Source organism: Melospiza melodia, chromosome 12 (genome assembly GCF_035770615.1).
Source record: "Melospiza melodia melodia isolate bMelMel2 chromosome 12, bMelMel2.pri, whole genome shotgun sequence".
NCBI lineage: Eukaryota > Metazoa > Chordata > Aves > Passeriformes > Passerellidae > Melospiza > Melospiza melodia.
The window spans coordinates 13,990,246-14,008,289 of NC_086205.1; the positions used below are offsets into that span (position 1 = coordinate 13,990,246).

At 39.5% G+C, this 18,044-nt stretch overlaps 2 protein-coding genes across 13 annotated transcripts in view; both read right to left on the reverse strand.

The window, feature by feature from the left end:
- XRN1 (5'-3' exoribonuclease 1) overlaps positions 1 to 3,115 on the reverse strand; it is a 39,255-nt gene extending 36,140 nt beyond the window's left edge. For all 10 annotated transcript variants that reach the window (XR_010029175.1, XR_010029174.1, XR_010029173.1 and 7 more), the window contains exons 1-2: positions 2,977 to 3,115; positions 149 to 381 (exon numbers count right to left, since the gene is read on the reverse strand). Coding sequence is in view for 4 of the 10 variants with exons in the window: in XM_063166904.1 (XP_063022974.1) it covers positions 149 to 381; positions 2,977 to 3,051 (308 nt within the window). In the remaining 6 variants the exon portion in view is untranslated. The remainder of the gene's footprint in view (positions 1 to 148; positions 382 to 2,976) is intronic.
- A 1,220-nt stretch (positions 3,116 to 4,335) lies between these two features.
- ATR (ATR serine/threonine kinase) overlaps positions 4,336 to 18,044 on the reverse strand; it is a 38,866-nt gene continuing 25,157 nt past the window's right edge. For 2 of the 3 annotated variants that reach the window (XM_063166906.1, XM_063166909.1), the window contains 16 exons: positions 17,515 to 17,692; positions 16,140 to 16,316; positions 15,596 to 15,755; positions 14,907 to 15,086; positions 13,455 to 13,597; positions 12,960 to 13,057; positions 11,657 to 11,889; positions 10,811 to 10,945; positions 9,993 to 10,193; positions 9,529 to 9,672; positions 8,709 to 8,859; positions 7,880 to 8,036; positions 7,601 to 7,754; positions 6,538 to 6,689; positions 6,182 to 6,287; positions 4,336 to 4,887 (listed from right to left, as the gene is read on the reverse strand). In XM_063166906.1, coding sequence (XP_063022976.1) covers positions 4,714 to 4,887; positions 6,182 to 6,287; positions 6,538 to 6,689; positions 7,601 to 7,754; positions 7,880 to 8,036; positions 8,709 to 8,859; positions 9,529 to 9,672; positions 9,993 to 10,193; positions 10,811 to 10,945; positions 11,657 to 11,889; positions 12,960 to 13,057; positions 13,455 to 13,597; positions 14,907 to 15,086; positions 15,596 to 15,755; positions 16,140 to 16,316; positions 17,515 to 17,692 — 2,543 coding nt within the window. In that variant the 3' untranslated portion in view covers positions 4,336 to 4,713. The remainder of the gene's footprint in view (positions 4,888 to 6,181; positions 6,288 to 6,537; positions 6,690 to 7,600; positions 7,755 to 7,879; positions 8,037 to 8,708; positions 8,860 to 9,528; positions 9,673 to 9,992; positions 10,194 to 10,810; positions 10,946 to 11,656; positions 11,890 to 12,959; positions 13,058 to 13,454; positions 13,598 to 14,906; positions 15,087 to 15,595; positions 15,756 to 16,139; positions 16,317 to 17,514; positions 17,693 to 18,044) is intronic. The other variant, XM_063166908.1, reaches the window with a different exon arrangement.

Genomic DNA, 18,044 nt, shown 5'->3' on the forward strand with positions numbered 1-18,044 from the left:
TACAGGTAGTTACCCTCATTCAATTAAAACTACTGTCAAAGGCACAACCACTCACCATCTCTCTTACTTTGCATGGCACACATTTCAGTAAGTGGGTTCTTTTAGGTGTTTACTATTCTCAAGACAGAGTCAGCACCCATCTTCTTACCTAAAACGTCTCCCACGCTGCTGATTCATTTTTGCTCTTGGAGCTACTCCATCAACTGCCATGAAGAAAACCTTCCTTGGTTTAATAATGCGAAACAGTACTTCCAAATAGTGAAAAATATTGGCAAAAATCTTATCTTCTGAGATTCTGAAGTGGACATCGTCATCATTTGGATGTGAACACTGATGTATAATGCCATTCATGTCCAGGTACAAGTTGTCAAATTCTGGAATCTACAAATGCCACAGTTAGTATCAGCTGGTGAAGGCAGGCACTGCCCAAGGCACACCTGAGAGCACTCTGGAAATGAGCTGAGGTGGGAAGACCTCTGTGGAACCTCCTGCCCACCAACAGGCAGAGTGAGAGTATCTGGGTTTGCCTGCACATGCAATCTGTTACTATGATTTTCCTCAGTGAGCCAAGTCAGCTGAACAGATTCCCTCTTTATCCTGGCTGTTTCTTATCCTGGAACCTCAGGACTTTTGTCCCTCTGCTCAGACTATCTTCTACATTGTAAAATGGAAAAGCAAACCAAAACCACTGTTTTCAGGAAGATTTTTTCTTCTTTTTTGTAAGCCTGCACATTTAACCGATTCAAACTTTCACATTTCCAACAATATTTCCAAGCAAAGCTGATGTAAGAACCTTTAGAATTCTCCCCCTGTTCAGCAGCTCCTACCCCAACCACTGCATGCTGTCTCTTCAGCTATGCTTGTGAGCATCTTTGAGTCTGGAGAGTGGAAATTAGCACCAAAAGCAGAGTGGGCAATAATAGCATACATTTCTTACCCAGACTTTCCAAACAGATTTTCTTTTTCCATCTAGTCCTCTGCTCTTCTAACAGCCTTATCTACAGCAGTTACACTCTCTTTTAAAGGAAAAAGAAAGCCTTCCAAAATGTACACAAGCAACATACAGAGAACAAACACTGGTAAATGTATGACACAAAGGGGTCAGTACTACCTAGGTGTTACCAAAAGGCACCACAAGAGCACTGACATTAAACAAATCTATTCCCTAATCCCCCAGTAAAACTGTTCACAAAATCCCTCCATCATCACACCTAGGAAAAGGCACTGCCAGCTTGTTACAGTTCTCTATAGCACTGCTGCTGACACATCATTAAAGTCACCTGGTTGGGCTTGCATTTATCCTCCAGATGCAAGAGAAATGTAACTGTCTTAGAAAGAGGAAATGGTGAAGAGAAGAAATTCGAGGCAGGATCAGGAATGACCCCCACTCAACTGCTGTAACTAGTCTGTTGTTGCACATCATGATCTTTAGAATGGTTAAACTCAGTAACCAAACTGCTCTCCATACTTTCAGATAAGTGAGCAGGGCAATGCACAGGCAGCATTTTAAAGAGACAAAAACTAAAGCTTTTACATGGAAACAACAGACATAAAAGGTCCTATGTTTTCTTCAAGAAGCACTGCTATGAATTAACAATAATGCTGTTTTACATAGATAGGCCTTTCAATTTGTTGGTTTGGGGTTTTTTTCCCTACTCTTAGCATATAATCTAGATGCCAATATGTGTCAGTTTGTATATTCAAGTGACCTGGAAGGGTTAAGTCATGTTTACTGTTTATCTTAAGAGCTCTAACTGCCTCTTTCAGGAGGCACCAAGGGTAGCACCCCTTCTGCCATTCCCCTGGTTAGAGCAGACACTGCTGCCTCCTCAGCTTGCCACAGTTCCTCAGCACAAGTTTAAAGATGTGTGAGCAGCCCGGGCTTCTAAGAAAACAGCAGAAAAGGCAGCATGAACTGCTGCTGCCCTGCTACACAGATAGCTTTAGACACTTCAGAGAAGGCCAACAGATCACAAGCAAAGACCTAAGCTTTAGAAAACTGCTTTAAAACTAGCAGGTAAGGCCAAACATGCAGGCTGGGAATCACTTGAGCTGGGCATCTTAGTTACCCTGACACAACAGCTATTTAATCTTTAAAAATCACAGGTGTTTAGGGAAAACGTATCAATATTCAAACACACTCTCAATTATCACCTATCTCAGACCATCCTTATTCAATCTACAAAACCACATCTGTGACACCAGCTGAAAATAATAATTAGAAGCGCTTGTATCCAACAGGTACCAAACGTGCTATCTCTGAAAAGATGACGTCTTGGTCCAACTGTTGGAAGTATGATTTACGGCTTTCGTTTCCCAGGCTTGAACACACTTCCCGGTTCAGCTGCTAACACAAACTGTCCGACGCAGACAACAACAAGGAAACGCAGCCGAGCTGTAAAACCTGTCCCTCGTCATTACCGCGCCATTGGCCGTCAGCAGCTGGAACTTTTCTGAGCCCAACAAGGAGCAAACTCCGACCTTGGGCTCCCCGCGGGTGCTGAGGCAGCACCGCGGAGCTGCCGAGGGGACCCAGAGCGAGGGGAGAGCCCGGCGGGGCAGCCACGGGCCGGGACCGCCGCGGGCCGGCCATTCCCCGGGGGAACGGGGCACTCCGGGTCCGGGACTGCTGAAAGCACCGCCGGCCCCCAGCCGCGGGCTCCGGGCACTGCCGCCCGCCAGCGGGGGGCTCGGCCCGGACAGACGGGCTTGTCAGGGGGCACCGAACGCCTCGCCCGCTTCCCAGCGATCGCCCACCGCCCTCCCACCACTTTCGGCCGCTCCCGCTGAGCCGCAGCCGCCCCCCTGCGCCGCCCCGGCTGTGGGCGAGCCGGCCTGGGCCGGGACTCGGTCCCGCAGGGCCGGCCGGGGACGAGGCCCGGCCGCTCGCCCCCCTCCCTCATCCCGCCGAGGGGCCGGGGCAGGACCCCCCGGGGCCGGCCGGTGTCAGGCAGCGCCGCTCCGGCCCCAGCTCACCTGATGCTCCTTCAGCACCTGGCTGAGGCAGGGGTACCGCTCCGAGATCCACCGGTAGAACTTGGGGACCCCCATGGCCACAGCTCCCCGCCGCCCTCAGAGCCCCGCCGGAACCAAACACCGCGGGCCGCGCTCCGCCCTCCTTCCGGCGCGCCGCACTGACAGCGGCCGAGCGCCCGCACCACCGACAGCGAGCGGGCACAGAGCGGCGCCGGAGCGGGGCGGGCCCGGCCGCGGCGGGGCGGGAGCGGGGCGGGAGCGGGGCGGGCCCGGGCCGGCTCCCACCCCTCGGCTGCCTCACCGCCGCTGGCGGCACGCAGGGCCTGGAGGGCGGCGAACACGCGGGACCCCCGTGCCCTGCCCCAGCCCGGGCCCCGTCCCCCCGCCCCGGGGAGCAGCTTGCTCCCCGCGCGGTGACAACGCCCGCTGCAACAGCTCCCCGGGCGGCTCTCTGCGCTCCCATAAACTGATAAAAACTGGGAAAAACAACGTCAGCACTCAAACACAACACCGGAAAAGATCACTGTATGTTCCAAGTATTTTACCAGGAAAACTCGTCACGTTTATGGGACAGTGACATTTCTAGATTACCCAGTAGATAGACAGAGAAACAAACGCCCTAGAAGCGGTTGCAAACCTATTATTTTACTTTCCCAAACCTCTGGATTTCAGCTGAAGAGAAAAAACAGGCGAGTGTCACACCACTGTGTGAGCCTATGTTCAAAACCTAACAGCACTCTTTGTCTCTCAGAATAGCAGAAACAAAACCACTGTACAAAAATTCTAATGATAGCCTACTGTAGGTTAAAAGGGTATAATTTTTCCCTATTTCCCCCCACCCTTCATTTCCCTACAATTTGAATGCCTAGAAAGCAAGCACTTATGTAAGACAGCATTTGCCTTTCAACCATATTTTAGTCTACCCCCTGTGCTAAAACACCTTTTCTGAAATGGAGTCAGAAAAACACCCCTAGAGCTGTGCTTGTTCCAGGGGAGGAAGAGGGGCAGAGCAAGGCTCTCAGGAGCCTCCAGGGATGTTACAGTCACAGCTCCAACCACCTGCCGGCTGGCCTGGCCTCACAGCCACACTGACAGGGTCCCTCCATCTCCCAGCTTTGTGCCTTGTCCTTCAGGAGGTTTTTTAGCACTCAAGGGCTAAGGAAACAGGTTCAGAACATGGAAACAACTTTACCAGTTTATTCATGCTAAGATTTAAGATCCCAGAAGCTTTCCTAGAGATAACCAGGCAACATGGAAGAAAGCTGAAGAAGAGTCTACTGCTGGAAAGAAATATTAATAATTTTTAGAAAGCCCTTCTGTATATGAGTACAAAAGCTGAAATAACCACTTTACATCCTATCAGTATTAAACGTCATTGTTTTATTTTCTAATCTAAACCAAATGAGAAATGTGTTTACAAAAATATACAGTACTTTATAGTGCATCTGTCAACATGATGAAAATCTTTCATATAGTCAGAGCCTTGCATAGTCTAATTTTTAAGCAGTTCTTATGTACTGCCTTCTGTGTGTGTTCAAAAGGTAAGTCCTTGCACCTTACACATCTGCATTCATAGCATCCTTGCAAGGGCACTGTACATTTTACACAGATTTTGGAAGACCATAAACCTTGCAGCCAAAAATCAACAGAAGTAACCAGGTACCACTGGCTGATTGCTTCCCAACAATATTATAGCTTCATCACTTGTGGATGGTACCATCCCAAAGGGAACAAATATCACATATATGGAGCCCAGCCCATGTACATCTGGCAGAGCAGGTTGTCATCACTTGCTTCTTGAATGAGGTAGTGAACATGCCCTTCAATAGATAAAGGTAATCCTTTGATTCTGTTCCTAGTCTTAATGACACCTTGCAGCCGTTGCTCTATATCAAGGACATGGGTTTTGGCCTGGAAGGAAGAAAAAAAAAATTGTACTATTCATGAACTTCCACTTCTCAAAATAAAACCAGTATTTCTTAGGATGTGTTTGAAATCATATTATAATTTAATACAAAATCCAGATGCCTATACCAGCTACACTGAAAACAAAGGTTACTCACTTTTATGAACAATTCTCCAGAATGAATATATTATTGGTCAAGCTATAACTTTTGCCTTACATTTTTACAGTTTAAAGTTACCAAAGGAGACTGAAAGAGCTATATCTTTATATTTGGGAATTGTTAGAAAGCTTTATTGCATACAAATAATTTCAAATAAATGCAACATTTTCCTAGCCTTGTTCCTGGAATGCTGGTTAAAATTTAAGTCTGGAAAATTTAGGTTAAAATTTGAGCATCTCAAAATGAGCTGTTCCAAGGCCCACTGGAGTTGCTAGTTCATACCAATTACACTCACACATTTGCTTTTAAAGCTCAAGCATAACATTGGCACTCCTCCAGAAAAAGCAGTTAACATATACAATTATGTGGGTGGTCTTGTAAAAAAAAATTCTTGTAAAAGAATGCAGACTGGTTAGTAACTGTTTGAAGACCAGGAGATTTTCTGTGCTAAAATAGACCAGGCAAGTTCTTTGTTGTCATACAGTTTCAATGATGTAGTTTTTCCTTATCTTAGCTGTTGTGTTTGTCAGTGCTCCCTAAGTATTGCCTGCTATTAGACATTTATTTTCATTAAATAGTCCTTAAAAAAATAGAAAGGGACAAATCAGAAATTTTGCATAGAGGGAAGATAATAAAAATTAAGCTATACTTTGGATCAATAATACAGTCTTCAGCAGCAGCTAATAAAGAAACAGTATGAAATCTTAATTTTAATCACATAATTATTTATATGTACCAAGGCACATATTTATTCAATAATAAACGTCCACTCAGGAAAAGCATAAAAATACACATGGAAAAGACTCCAGATGTCACCATCACTGTAAATCTGGAGGACTCTGCAATGAGGGGTAACAAGATCCATTGCTTCTGCTGATGTTGTCCTTGATTTACTAATACCAACAAGAGAATTACAGTCTTTTTTGTTTGGTTCTTTAGTAGATAAATTACATTTTTTATCAGTTTAAAAGAATCTCTTTATAGATAAAAATTATGAACAGAGAGATAAAGAACAACCAGAGAAATTTTTAAATGGAAGAAAAAAAAAAGATGAAGTTTCAATTAGGAAATATGTAATTTGTAACAATAATGGATATTTGATGTTTGAATACTTTAGGTTGTGTTTGTTTTAAACTCACCTTTTCATTGACAACTTCTCCAGTTTCATTCACCTGGGCTTTTGTATTCCCTTTAACAGGCTTACTCCATTCCACAAGAGGATCATGGAGAAAAGTCTTTAAGACACTAAATAAATAAAAAAAATAGAAAAGGATATGATACATAAAATACATTTAATTTTCAAAACACAAACACTGTCAGGAGCCTGTAGTTAGTGCTGAATATTTCTACTGCTTTATATTGAGCTCCATGCCATGGTAAGAGTGAGCTGCAGGACAGGCCCATGCTGGAACTGGCACATTCCCCAGCAGTGACTGTTGCACACATTTACACTACAGACAGCTCTGAGGAGTTTGCACAAAAGCAGCGGCCATACCTCATCAGAGGCTCCCTCTGATCTCGCATCAGCCTCAGGGTGACCTCACAGGCTCTGCGGAACAGCCCCTCCGTGCCCATGGGGCCCATGCCGTTAACCATGTTGTGGGTGAGGCGGAAAGGAACAATCTCCGGAACTTCAAAAGTTTCTCCCTTTACATTGGGGAAAAAAGAGATGCCCTAAGTGTTTTAAGCAGTATTAAAGAGTAACAATTGCATTGGCTTTAGCTTTTTTCTTCCTTTTTCCATCTTTGTCAGTAGCAATTTCTGAGCTAGCAAGAGATGTTTGCTCAGCTCACAGTCCTACTCAGATAAGGGGAACTTACAATGAGTAAAAGATAACATTGTCCAAACAACCTCTTTTTCCCTGTTTGAACACACTAATACAGGGTATAAAATTTCGTTCTTAAATATATATTTATGCTCTGTAGTCTGATTGCAAAATGCTAACTTTTCTTTTATAATATGCAAGTTAGCTTAAAAACATTTTAAAAATTGTTATATAGGACAATTTAGACTTACTAAAAAGAAACCAGAAGAAATAACCTAACAATATTACTACTTCATGTATCAGAATTAAAAAGGCCACATGTCCCACACCAAAAATATCTTTCAACTGGAACACCAAATCTCCAAATCCCAATCTGGCCACAATTTCTGCTATTTATTTTACAGAACTGTTGAAATTTTTCTGCTGAATTTGTGTGAGAGAGAACCATTCAAGAAATTCTCCACGGCAGCAGAATTCTGAATGTAGCAATTACAGTTTTGTTTGGAGGGTGATAGTGGAGAGAGGAGAATCACAAAATATGAACAGTGATTTGGGCTGTATCCACATCAGGTTATCAGATACTGGCTAAATCAAAAAGGTGGTTTTCATCGAATGCAGCACACAGAACTATCACATCCCAGGCTTTTTTGGGATATAAATAAAAGACAAAGTGAGACAAAGAACACAATGGATATGTTAAAGTAAAAACTTGAAAAAAACCTTGAGACAGCAGAAATTTATAACTTAGATGCATATAATACACAGAGCACATTCAGCAAGTGGCATTTCTCACCTTGTTGAAAAGGCAGTTGAAATCCACGTGCACACACTCCCCAGTGAAGGAGTCAAACAAGATGTTCTCGCCGTGGCGGTCGCCCAGCCCCAGGATGTAGCCCACCATGGACATGACGGCAACGGAGCGGCAGTAGGCTGACCTGCTGTTGTACCTGGGAGACACAGCAGGCAGCTCTGAGGCACTGCTCACCTTGCTGGCCTCATCCTGGGCTGCCATTAACTCTTAGGGAAATACACAAACTGAATGTTCTTGAGCTGATCCAACCCAGTCACTCACCATGAAGTAGGGTCAGGAAATGTTCTAAGAAACCATTCATGAAAGAGAGGAGGGTGACGAGGCAGAAGGACCTCTTTGAACATTTTCAGCTTTTCAGCCAAAGGTGCTGACTTGGGAAGCATGTGCTGCCGCAGTTCTTTCCCAGTCATATAGATACCTGCAACACAATTCCTCAGTTAGGGAGAAGAAATCCCCAAATACAAAACCTTACATGTACTATTACAATATGGTAATTTAAAGAAAATACATGTCTCTGTAAAGTTGAAATAAATGATCAAATGAAAAATAATCTATAAACCATGTTGGTTGTGGGGTACAGGGAAGTTTTTCCTCAAACTTCTATTGCACTGATCAGAAAGCTGCTTTGTTAACAAGAAATTCAAAAGAAACCTGATATTTTCTCTGTAAAGCTGCTGTATTCCTAACCTTGATTCAATTGTATATTAATTATCTCACATAAATGTAACAAAAATGAAAAATAGCAAATCAAATCTAGAGAAAAAGTTCAAGTATTTTTTATTATTCAGTGCTGCACATCCCCATGCTGCTGAAACAATTTACATCACTGTATGAAGGAAAGTATTAAGATGCCTGTGGTATCAGTACTTGTAAGGAACTTGTTCATTCCAAGCTCCAGCTCTCTTCCATTTAAGAGCAAAAGTCTACCACACATATGAATAATAATACATTGCTGATAGATAAAAATACATGTGACTACATCTTCCTAGAATTTAGCCTGACTCCTGCCATTTGCTTCATTTCCTTAAAAAGATACAAGCCCATTAAAAATATCTAAAAACTTTTACTATATTCTAGTATATTTCTTTACCTTTTTCCTTATAAAGTTTTATCAGGATATTTCTTAGACCAGCAGTGTTATTCACCCACTCAATTATGCCACATTCATCATTTAATGGAATCACTGCGTAGGTGCGGATGTGGAGCTCTCGCCTACGGGACTCTGCATCTTTTCTTAAGCACTATTCACAAAAGGAAAATGAGATTAACACTGAACACAGATAGGATCAAAATGGATCTATAGCATTTACATTCTATCTATAACTACTTTCTAATCACACAATCTAGAATTTACAAATCTAAGCTTCACAGTCTCCAGTAGGTCAAATGAAAGCAAAATGTGCATCTGTTCACCAAAGTAAATTTAAAAAAAAAGGATTTTGCAATAAAATAGTCAAATTGTATAACTTGTACATGACTTAAATCTCTTAAAAGCAATATTTGAAATAAATCTTTCAGTGTTTCAGAGGTGCTGTCATTTGCTTTAACTGCACAGAGGACATGGTACCTTAACCTTAAGCATATTGCTGAAAAGCAAAACAGAACTAAAATAAGAGGTATGGCGACACTTTAGTATGAAAAAATTAATTTACCTGTGTTTTATAAAATATATTAGAAATTACTAAACAAGAAATGCTGAGCTTGACAGCAGAAAGTCTGCAGATACTTATTTATTGTAAATAACCTGTCCTGTATATTGTAATTTGTTATTGTTTTCACAAGCCTGTTAGAAGTCATACAGCATCAATTGCTACTGGTTTTTTTGCTAAAGCTAAATTGGATTTTTTGTTAGCTCACTGTTCTGTTCTGGTCAGTAAGTGTAATGCACCTGATTGTCTCATTCATCAAACCTTATTAATAAGGGAGTTGAATTCCATCAGCCGACAGTCTTTTCTCAGATCATCTTTTGGCTTGCACATCATAATGTAGGATTTCCCATCTGAACCTTTCAAGGTGATCTTTTTTGGCTTTTGAAGCGAGGCAAGAATTTCCACCTAAAGAAAAAAGAACTTCTTAAGTAACATCTGTACCAGATTATCCAAAATAAAGTGTGTAACTGTAATAAGCCACTGCAACCAACTGTGTTAGCACTTCCATGGTGCTGCAGCACATTAACCTCAGACCAAATCTTTATCTGATGCCAAGGGGCCACAGTTCCCTCAGGCTGCTGTGGCAGAAGCCACTCAGCTCAGCTTCCACAGAAGTAATTATGGAATTTCCTACTTCCTCCTCCCATTTCTAGAGAACAGAGATGCATTTGCAGCTGTGTTTGTTGAACATGAAGTGAAAAAGCAGGTGACAATTAGAGCCTTACCGCATCATCAAAGCCTGCGATGTAGGCCCAGCAGCCAGGGAAAGGGTCATGGTTAGCATGGGTACCAGGAATTGAGGGAAGAGTTGGTATCATTACAGATTGCAAGGGAATGAGAATTTCACTGAAGGTGTGCTCTTCTACTAATCTTTTCAGTGTTTTGAAATGAATACTCATGCTTAATGTTGAGTTGTTTCCATCAACCTTGGAAAAAAAGATGACCAAAGTTAGAAATAACCTTTAAAGTTAACAAACACTTAAAATAATACTGCTCTTTCATATTAACTAATAAATGGACTAGAATAATAAATGCTGATTGTAATAAGAACAGCAAGCTACATTTCAAATTAAATAATCAAGTAGTAAGTATATCTGGCTGATATGACAGATATTTTTCACTTTGAATATAAATACAGAATAATGAAAGAATTCATTTAGTTCTACCTTCATTATCAAGTTGATTTGTTCATAAAAGTACAACCACCGTATTTTTACAATAAAACCCTGAAAATTAATGGGCATGAATGATATGTGAAAGTACAAAACAATGTGAAGTCCATGCACTGTTAAACAAGCCATTATGTACTGAAAGATTTTACAGTGTATTTGATTTAGAGCTATTTTAAATGTTTTACAATTTAGTGCTTCTGCTAAACTACAGTAACATTATGAATGAATAATGATTATTATTGATATATTATTATCCATGTAATAAATTATATTATTATGAATTGGCTAATTAAAGCAATCAGAAGCAGCTTTTGCATGACATTCTTGACTAATCCCCCAACATGCAGCCATTTGTTTGTTTCTGTGGGTACCGGTTTGTTGCACAGTTCCAGCAGCTTGTCTGTAAGGCGTGTGGCATCTCCAACAAATTTTGCTAAAGATTCCTTCATGTGAATAGCTTTGTTTAGAATTTCCTTACATCTATTGACTCTCATAGGGTAAGAGGACTGAAAAAAAAGCAAAGTTAAAATTTATTAAACAAAGATTTGAAGAATCCCCCCCCAGTAATTATTATTCTTTCCATATTGCTTATCATATTTAATGTCTGGAAAAGGATTGAAATTGAAAAGTTCCAATTGAAAAGCTGAAGTGGTACTGTTGGGTGTGTGAGAGTTACTTCTGAAACCATTCTTGGGAGTCATACAACATAAAGGCCAATATTCAAGAATATGTCAGTGTATCCTGAATGTTATTTCACCATCCTCAAGAAACAGTATGCAGCCCACTTCCCAGTCTGCTTTGGAATGACCTTATTGCTAAGTAATTACTTGTAATTACAGCTATCTACTAAGTTGATTCTTTGATTATAGGACTGAAAGTACTGTAACACAATTTGTAAATGCAACAAAATCTGTTGCCCATAACTACACAATTCATCGGCTATTTGTTATTCAAATTTCCTTTCCTAATTCACCATACAAGTTTGGATGCATATTAGCATTCCAATTTGGAACATTTAAAATGTAATATCTGAATTAAGACTGCAATAAAATAATTTGCACTGATGGCACTGATATCCTCTTCTACAACACTGTATCATAACAAATGAGCCTCTCAAATCCTTCTTATCAGCTTAGAGTAAAATGGGTTATATTTACATTTCTGAGAAAAACAGTTTTGTGAACTCAATAAAGGTGTAGCTATACATATCAAGGTACCTTGGACACAGCAGTCATCATCCACATTGCTTGCTGAGGATAGGCTAAGAACACCTTAGCAACAATCACCATCAGAACTGCAAAGACTTCATCATGAGAATGGCAGATTCGGGAGATGAGCTGAGAGAAGGCTGTCAGGAACTGGTAAGGTGCCAGGTGATTTGTGTGCTCTGTAATCACCTTGTTTATTTTAGCCAGATCATTTTTCATTTGAACACGTTCTGAACGACCTGCTGAAAAACGAAAAGACCATATTCCTGGTTCTCCCACTGGAAATGGAAAGTCATTTAAATCAAGGCTAGAGAATAATATTTTGTTGGCAATTTCATGAGCCAAAAAAAAATTGAAGGCAACTAAAAAGTTCCAACTGTAAAATTCTTTTTAACACAGCATACAGTGACTGAATACATACGCTATTTAACTAAGCAGAATACCAGGAAATTAAATCTCCTCACACCCCCAAAATGACTTCTCTAAAATGATACAGTGGCATAGAACAGGCTAAAACCACTTCATGTATTTGCCTTTTTAAAGGATTCCAATGTTCTTTAGTGGAGAGGAAATGAAGAAAGTCTTTCCATGGGATGAAATTAGTACATCTGCTCCTATCTCCACCCCTGTCCCTGAGGAGCCACCTTGAGTTTCACACAGAGTGCAGGATCTGATGTGCCTGCAGCCAACAGTGGACCTAAGTGTGTAGAATGAGGACAAGATCAAGGAGCACACCTGTCTGCTTCACTCCACACCTGCAAGCAGTATTTGCAATTTTCATTTGTACCAGAATCTCCCACCCAAAGTGCATCTGTAGTGTTAGTTTCTCATGCCTTCATGCTGCTGCCTAAAAGATTTTTTTTTCCTTTTGTTACAGTAAAATGAGGTGGAAAATTTCAGAAAAATTCCTTCAAAGACTGGAACAAAAACAAATTGAAAAAAAACCTCCAAGGCCTAACACTTCACTGTAGCAAGTGCATACAACACTATTACTAACCACTCATGAGGCAGCTTAAAAGTGGTGACCAGGGGCATGCAACGATTTTCCCTTTATCTAATGCCTTAAGTTACCCAAGGAACAATGTTGTCTCACTATATACTTGAGAAAAATTCTGGAATATTTAATTAAAATAATTAATACTCTCCTGCATATTAACATCCTGTATTTTACAAGAATAGTAGTACTTTCTTGTTTCCATATAACCTCAGGCAGTAAATCTAAACAAAAAACTGTAAATCTACTTCACCGTTCTTTCAATCATCTATTCAAAAGAATGACATGGGAACTATGTACTGGGAAAAAATGTTCTACCTTTATCACATTCATATGCTTTTGCTCCAAAGTCCAGCCATAAAGACAGCATTCTTGGCATTGACTGATAAATGAATTGGTTTCCATACTGTAGAGACCTGTGATTAAATGTTTAAATCAAAGAATGATACATATTAGAAGTAATACAAATTTTACATTCTCATTTGTTTAATATTCCATTCTAATTTTAGAAATTGATGTCAGCATTTTAATGCATCTGCAACAACCAAAAAATATACAAAGGGGTTTTTTTTTATTACTCAAAACCACAGATTAAATAATTAACTTTCTGACAAAAGACACAATTGGTTGGTCAGAAGTAAAATTAATTATGTATGAAACAAAAAGGAAGGATGTAGTACTTTGTTTTACAATCATGCAGAAAAATTGGAGTCTGTCTGAATTGGTGAAAGACAATATATTCCTACAGAAATGCTTTTTTCCCCAGGATAATTGTCATCCTTTTACAGAAAGCAAGCCAAGTTCCCCTCTAACCTCCCAAAGTGATGAACTATGTATCTAATCAGATCTCCTTGTTTTTCCATCTTGTTGTCAGTTACCATCGGCATTAATTTATCATAGTATTTTGCAAGATAAAAATGTCCATCTTCCCATTCTGGTAAGAAAACTGTAACATCCTGCAACATCAAAATGAGACAATTACTTCTGAGAGGATGCTAACTTAAAAATAATAAATAAAAATAAATCTTTTCAAGAAACAATCTTGTATTAGTTATGTTGTCCATAGTATGTACACAATAGTTATTAATTGTTAACCCTGTAACTCCAAAATTCTAATTTTGCCTCAAGATAATTGCCTCTACAAACCAGAAGTCCATTTTCAAAATACATCTAGGTTTTGAAGACAGACAATTCATGATAAGGGATTCCTGAACTAGGAAAGATCATACTTTCTTTAAAATCAGGTTCCTGATCCTAATAACTCAGTACTGGGTTTCTCAGAGCTTTGTGAAAAGTGAAACAGTGTGATGTTAACAGTTGGACTCTATCATCTTCCTGACCTTAATGAATCTATGATTCCATATTTTTCACATTTCTCTTTTCCTTCTAAATCATGATGTTTGAAAGAAAAACAAAAAATTGTGTGACATGTATTAGAAAAGAAATAATTGGTGAGAGGGACTTCCCTTATCTAATAACACTGGCTTCTTTCCTGTGCCAATACTTAGCAGAGACTACTGAGTGTTAGTGTTTTCATAGAATCCACTGAAATTTCATTTGTTTACATTATTTCAACCTTCATTTGAGTATGATACATTTACATTTTCCCCTAAATTACTTTTACAGATGTATGTTATCTAGTAAGACAGCAGTAACTCTTAGCAGTATCAAATACCAAAACTTGGACAGGAGACATGCTGCTTTTAAGGAAGCATAAACATCTGCAGCTCCTACTGTTTTAGAAGGCAATATTAATCAATGCCAAAAAGTGTTTCACAGGTATCACAAGATGAAGTATGCAGTGCTGTTTTGTTTAAGAAGATCATACCAGTTGTCCCTTTTCCTAGTTCTTCAGAGACTGGAAGCACATTTAAATCACACTTACAAGTCACCACCAGAGAGAGAAATAACACTGAAGAGTAGTGCAATGGATCACCAAGTCAACTCTGAGTACTTGGAGTAGTCCATTTTAGTGAGGAATTCTAATCTGTGCAAGCATGAGAAAAAAGCCATACTTCTGTAACTTGTTTATTTAAAAAGAATTATATGAACTGCAGTCTTCCCTGTACTCATGTGTTACATTAAACCTAGTTAAGACAGGTAAATCCTAACAAGAAGAATTGCTTCCCTGCTACAATGGATGCACTGTTTAATCCCATCTATGTTATACTTGGGTGACACTATGAGGAGCAGAACAGCAGCTTACTTAAGGAATACATTATCATTCAAAGCTCCTGCCTTGTTAACGGCAGTATTCCAGATTACCTTATACTTTTTCATGACTGCATTGCTTTCAAAGTTAGCAGTTTCTTCCATAAATCTGCCCACCAGCAGCATTGCCCGACCATGGATGAGCTGATTTTTGCTACTGCAGGGTGCTTTATTTTCAGGGAAGCACAACTCAACTCCTTTCTGGAGAACAATTAGTGCTTCATGAACTTCACCCTATGGGAAAGACAGAAAACATTTTATATACTTGAAATAAGAGAGATGCAAAACTTCCCTTTAAGAGTTGCTTTAAGGCAAAGCTGTGTCCCCAAATGTCTTCTAGGCCATTCTGGCTGTGGTAACTGAATATTACTAACTTCAAATGCTTCTTGTATTCCATGTTATCTCAGCATTGTTGTGCCTTTAGGTGTACCACAATAATTTCTATCATGTTTGCTGCCTACTTGCTGCTATTAGTTAAAAGGATGCAAATTAAGAAGAGGTGTACTATTAAAAGAATGTAAATTTGCCAGGTAATCCACCAGTGTTATACAAGGGTGCCAGGAAGGTCAGTGGATACAGAACAGGGCTGACCAGCACCTGGAGATCAGCTGCAATGTGCTGATAGTCCCAACTGACATATCTTGTTTTACATATGCTGATTGTGTGCCTTTTTTTCTTGAAGAAAATTAAAAATATTATTTTCTTGCAGGTAGAAAACGAAATTCCATTTTTGTTTTCCTTACCTTGGACCAGAGCCACTTTGCTCTTTCTACATAAAGTTCTGAGAGGGTTGATTCCCCAGCATTCAGCAGAGCATTATAGGCAGTCTGGTGATGCCCAGCTTTTCTTGCAACTCTGGCACTCTGGAGCCAACACTGCCCAACAAGCTCACTGTAATCCTGGCTGCAGGGACATTTTTGCAAAAAATAAAACATTTCCATTTTGAATGCTACTTTAAAATCTGAAGTAAAAATCAATGTGTTGAAACACAAGTTGAATTTCTCAAGAAATTATATGCTACATAATGATAATTTAAAACTATTTTAATACATTTGTTTCACCTTTTTTCCATTTAGGCCTAGAAATAAATACACTTTCTCCCTGTTTCTTGCTTCTCTTGCCTTTAGACACTGCTTCTCCTCCTTATTTTGAAGGCACATAATACTGGAGGACTGCTTTTGTCTAGAATAAATTCTCTGAGTTTTATTTTCTCTCTTCTAACATATATATGGAAACCCAGAGAATCACTGAGCATACAACACAGACAAGAAACAGTCATGTCCTCACCTTTTACTGAGACTAAGCAAAGCCCTTCTCAGTGCTAAAATGGGTTCTTTTGCTCTGTAAGAGTTTTGGGTCATTTCAATCCGAGCACACCAGTTCAGGGAATCTCTGCTGTGGTCACCATCTGCTTGCTGAAACATTGGCCCAATACTGTGTTCCAGCTCACACAGCATATGCAACCTGTGTTAGCAAAATAAAGGCAGGAAATTGGTGAGAACTGATTGCTGTTTGAGATACATGCAAATCTTACAAAGTTTTTTCAATTATCTTTCTAAAATTTGGTCCTGTAAATAATGTCACCCAGTAGGATTTATTCTGAAAAGCAAAAATGCAGCAAAAGCAAGCACACAAAATCCAGGATTTATCAACTGATTACTTTTTTCCTCAATATTTCTTTGTCAAGCTGCTGAACAGAGAGACAATGTAGATCACCCAGAGAGGAAGTCAATCTTTAGATAGAGTACTTCTATCTATTACTTTCAGCAACAATTCTTCAGAAAATCTGACATTTTCAACAAATCCCATTTTAAAAGCAATATACTTTTACTTAAAGTGAAGTTATTCCATTTATTTTAAAATACCATTACTGTGAATATCTGTCCGTGTAAAGATGGAAAGCTGAGTGGCTGTAAATGTCCCAGTTCTCACTGGCAGAGAGAAGTGGCTACAAATATAGTGGGTACATCTGACAGAGAAAAAGTGATCCTTGAAAGGCTCCCAAGTAGCCTGGATCAGTGGCTAAAGGAAACTACTTTGAAACACTTCTTTCTCAATTCCCAAAGTTCATTTCCCAAACAACACTGCAGAAATTACCAACAGAAAAGAGAATTAAGAAGTAACTAAAACATGCACTTCAACTGGCTTCAGCCAATATCTTGCCATAAGGATGCATTTACAGTGCAGAGGAAGCATTAGGTCTTTTTTTCAAAAAGGCTACTCACTTTTTAGTCTACTGCAGCCAAATTAAAAGTTAAATAAGAAAGAAAAGGGATGGGGTATAATTCTTACTGCTCTTTCTTGATAAAAAAGAGTTTTTCAGCCTCCATACAGATCAAAAGCAATGCTCTTAAGTTAATGGAGTTACTGGCCTATTTGTACTACTCCAAGCATGGAATTAAATTGCTGGTTTTTATTACCTGATGTTTACATTTGCTTGCTAGCTGATTTGGCAAGACCATACCACATAGTTTTATTTGGAATGTTTTTCATGGAGGATAAATATAAATTCCTAATTAATCAAAGGTTTTCAGTTAGATGAATATAAAAAAAAAAGGTGACAAAAAATGTACCATTTACTGTAGAAATGCAAAATTCTTGCTGCTGCATACTTGATTACATGGTTTGTGAATTTAAAAATAGTGCCATGAAAATGAGAAACCTGATAATGTGTTCATATCCTCGCTGATAGGATCCTCTTTCAAAGCTTGCTGCTGAGAGGGGCACAATCTGCTCTGCTCGAACAACCTTGAGCGTCTCGTAAAAAGCTGCTTCATTTTTCTTCTTGGCTGATAACAACAAGTGTCCCAGTCTGACACTCCAAGTAGTGGACTTCACATCTTTGGGGAGAAAAAGAAGACTCTGCTTCTTTAGGCAGCTTAACCTGACATGCTAATTTGTCTTAACATGCTACTGGAAAAATAACTTTTTCTCAGAACTCAGTAACTGCATGTTATTAACACTGTATAATTCAACTCCACAATCCACCCAGCCAGATAGACTCAAAAAATGTCACTCAAAACTTCTGCTCAAAGACTACACAGGTTACAATCAAATTCAGTTACAAAATCCAGAACAGTCAGAACCAACCCTCCTACCAGTGAAATCCAAACCAAATTATAGTAGCTGCCCCTTGATTCAAAATGATTAAACTAAAACATACAATTGTTCAAAAATGCAATGAAGTATGAA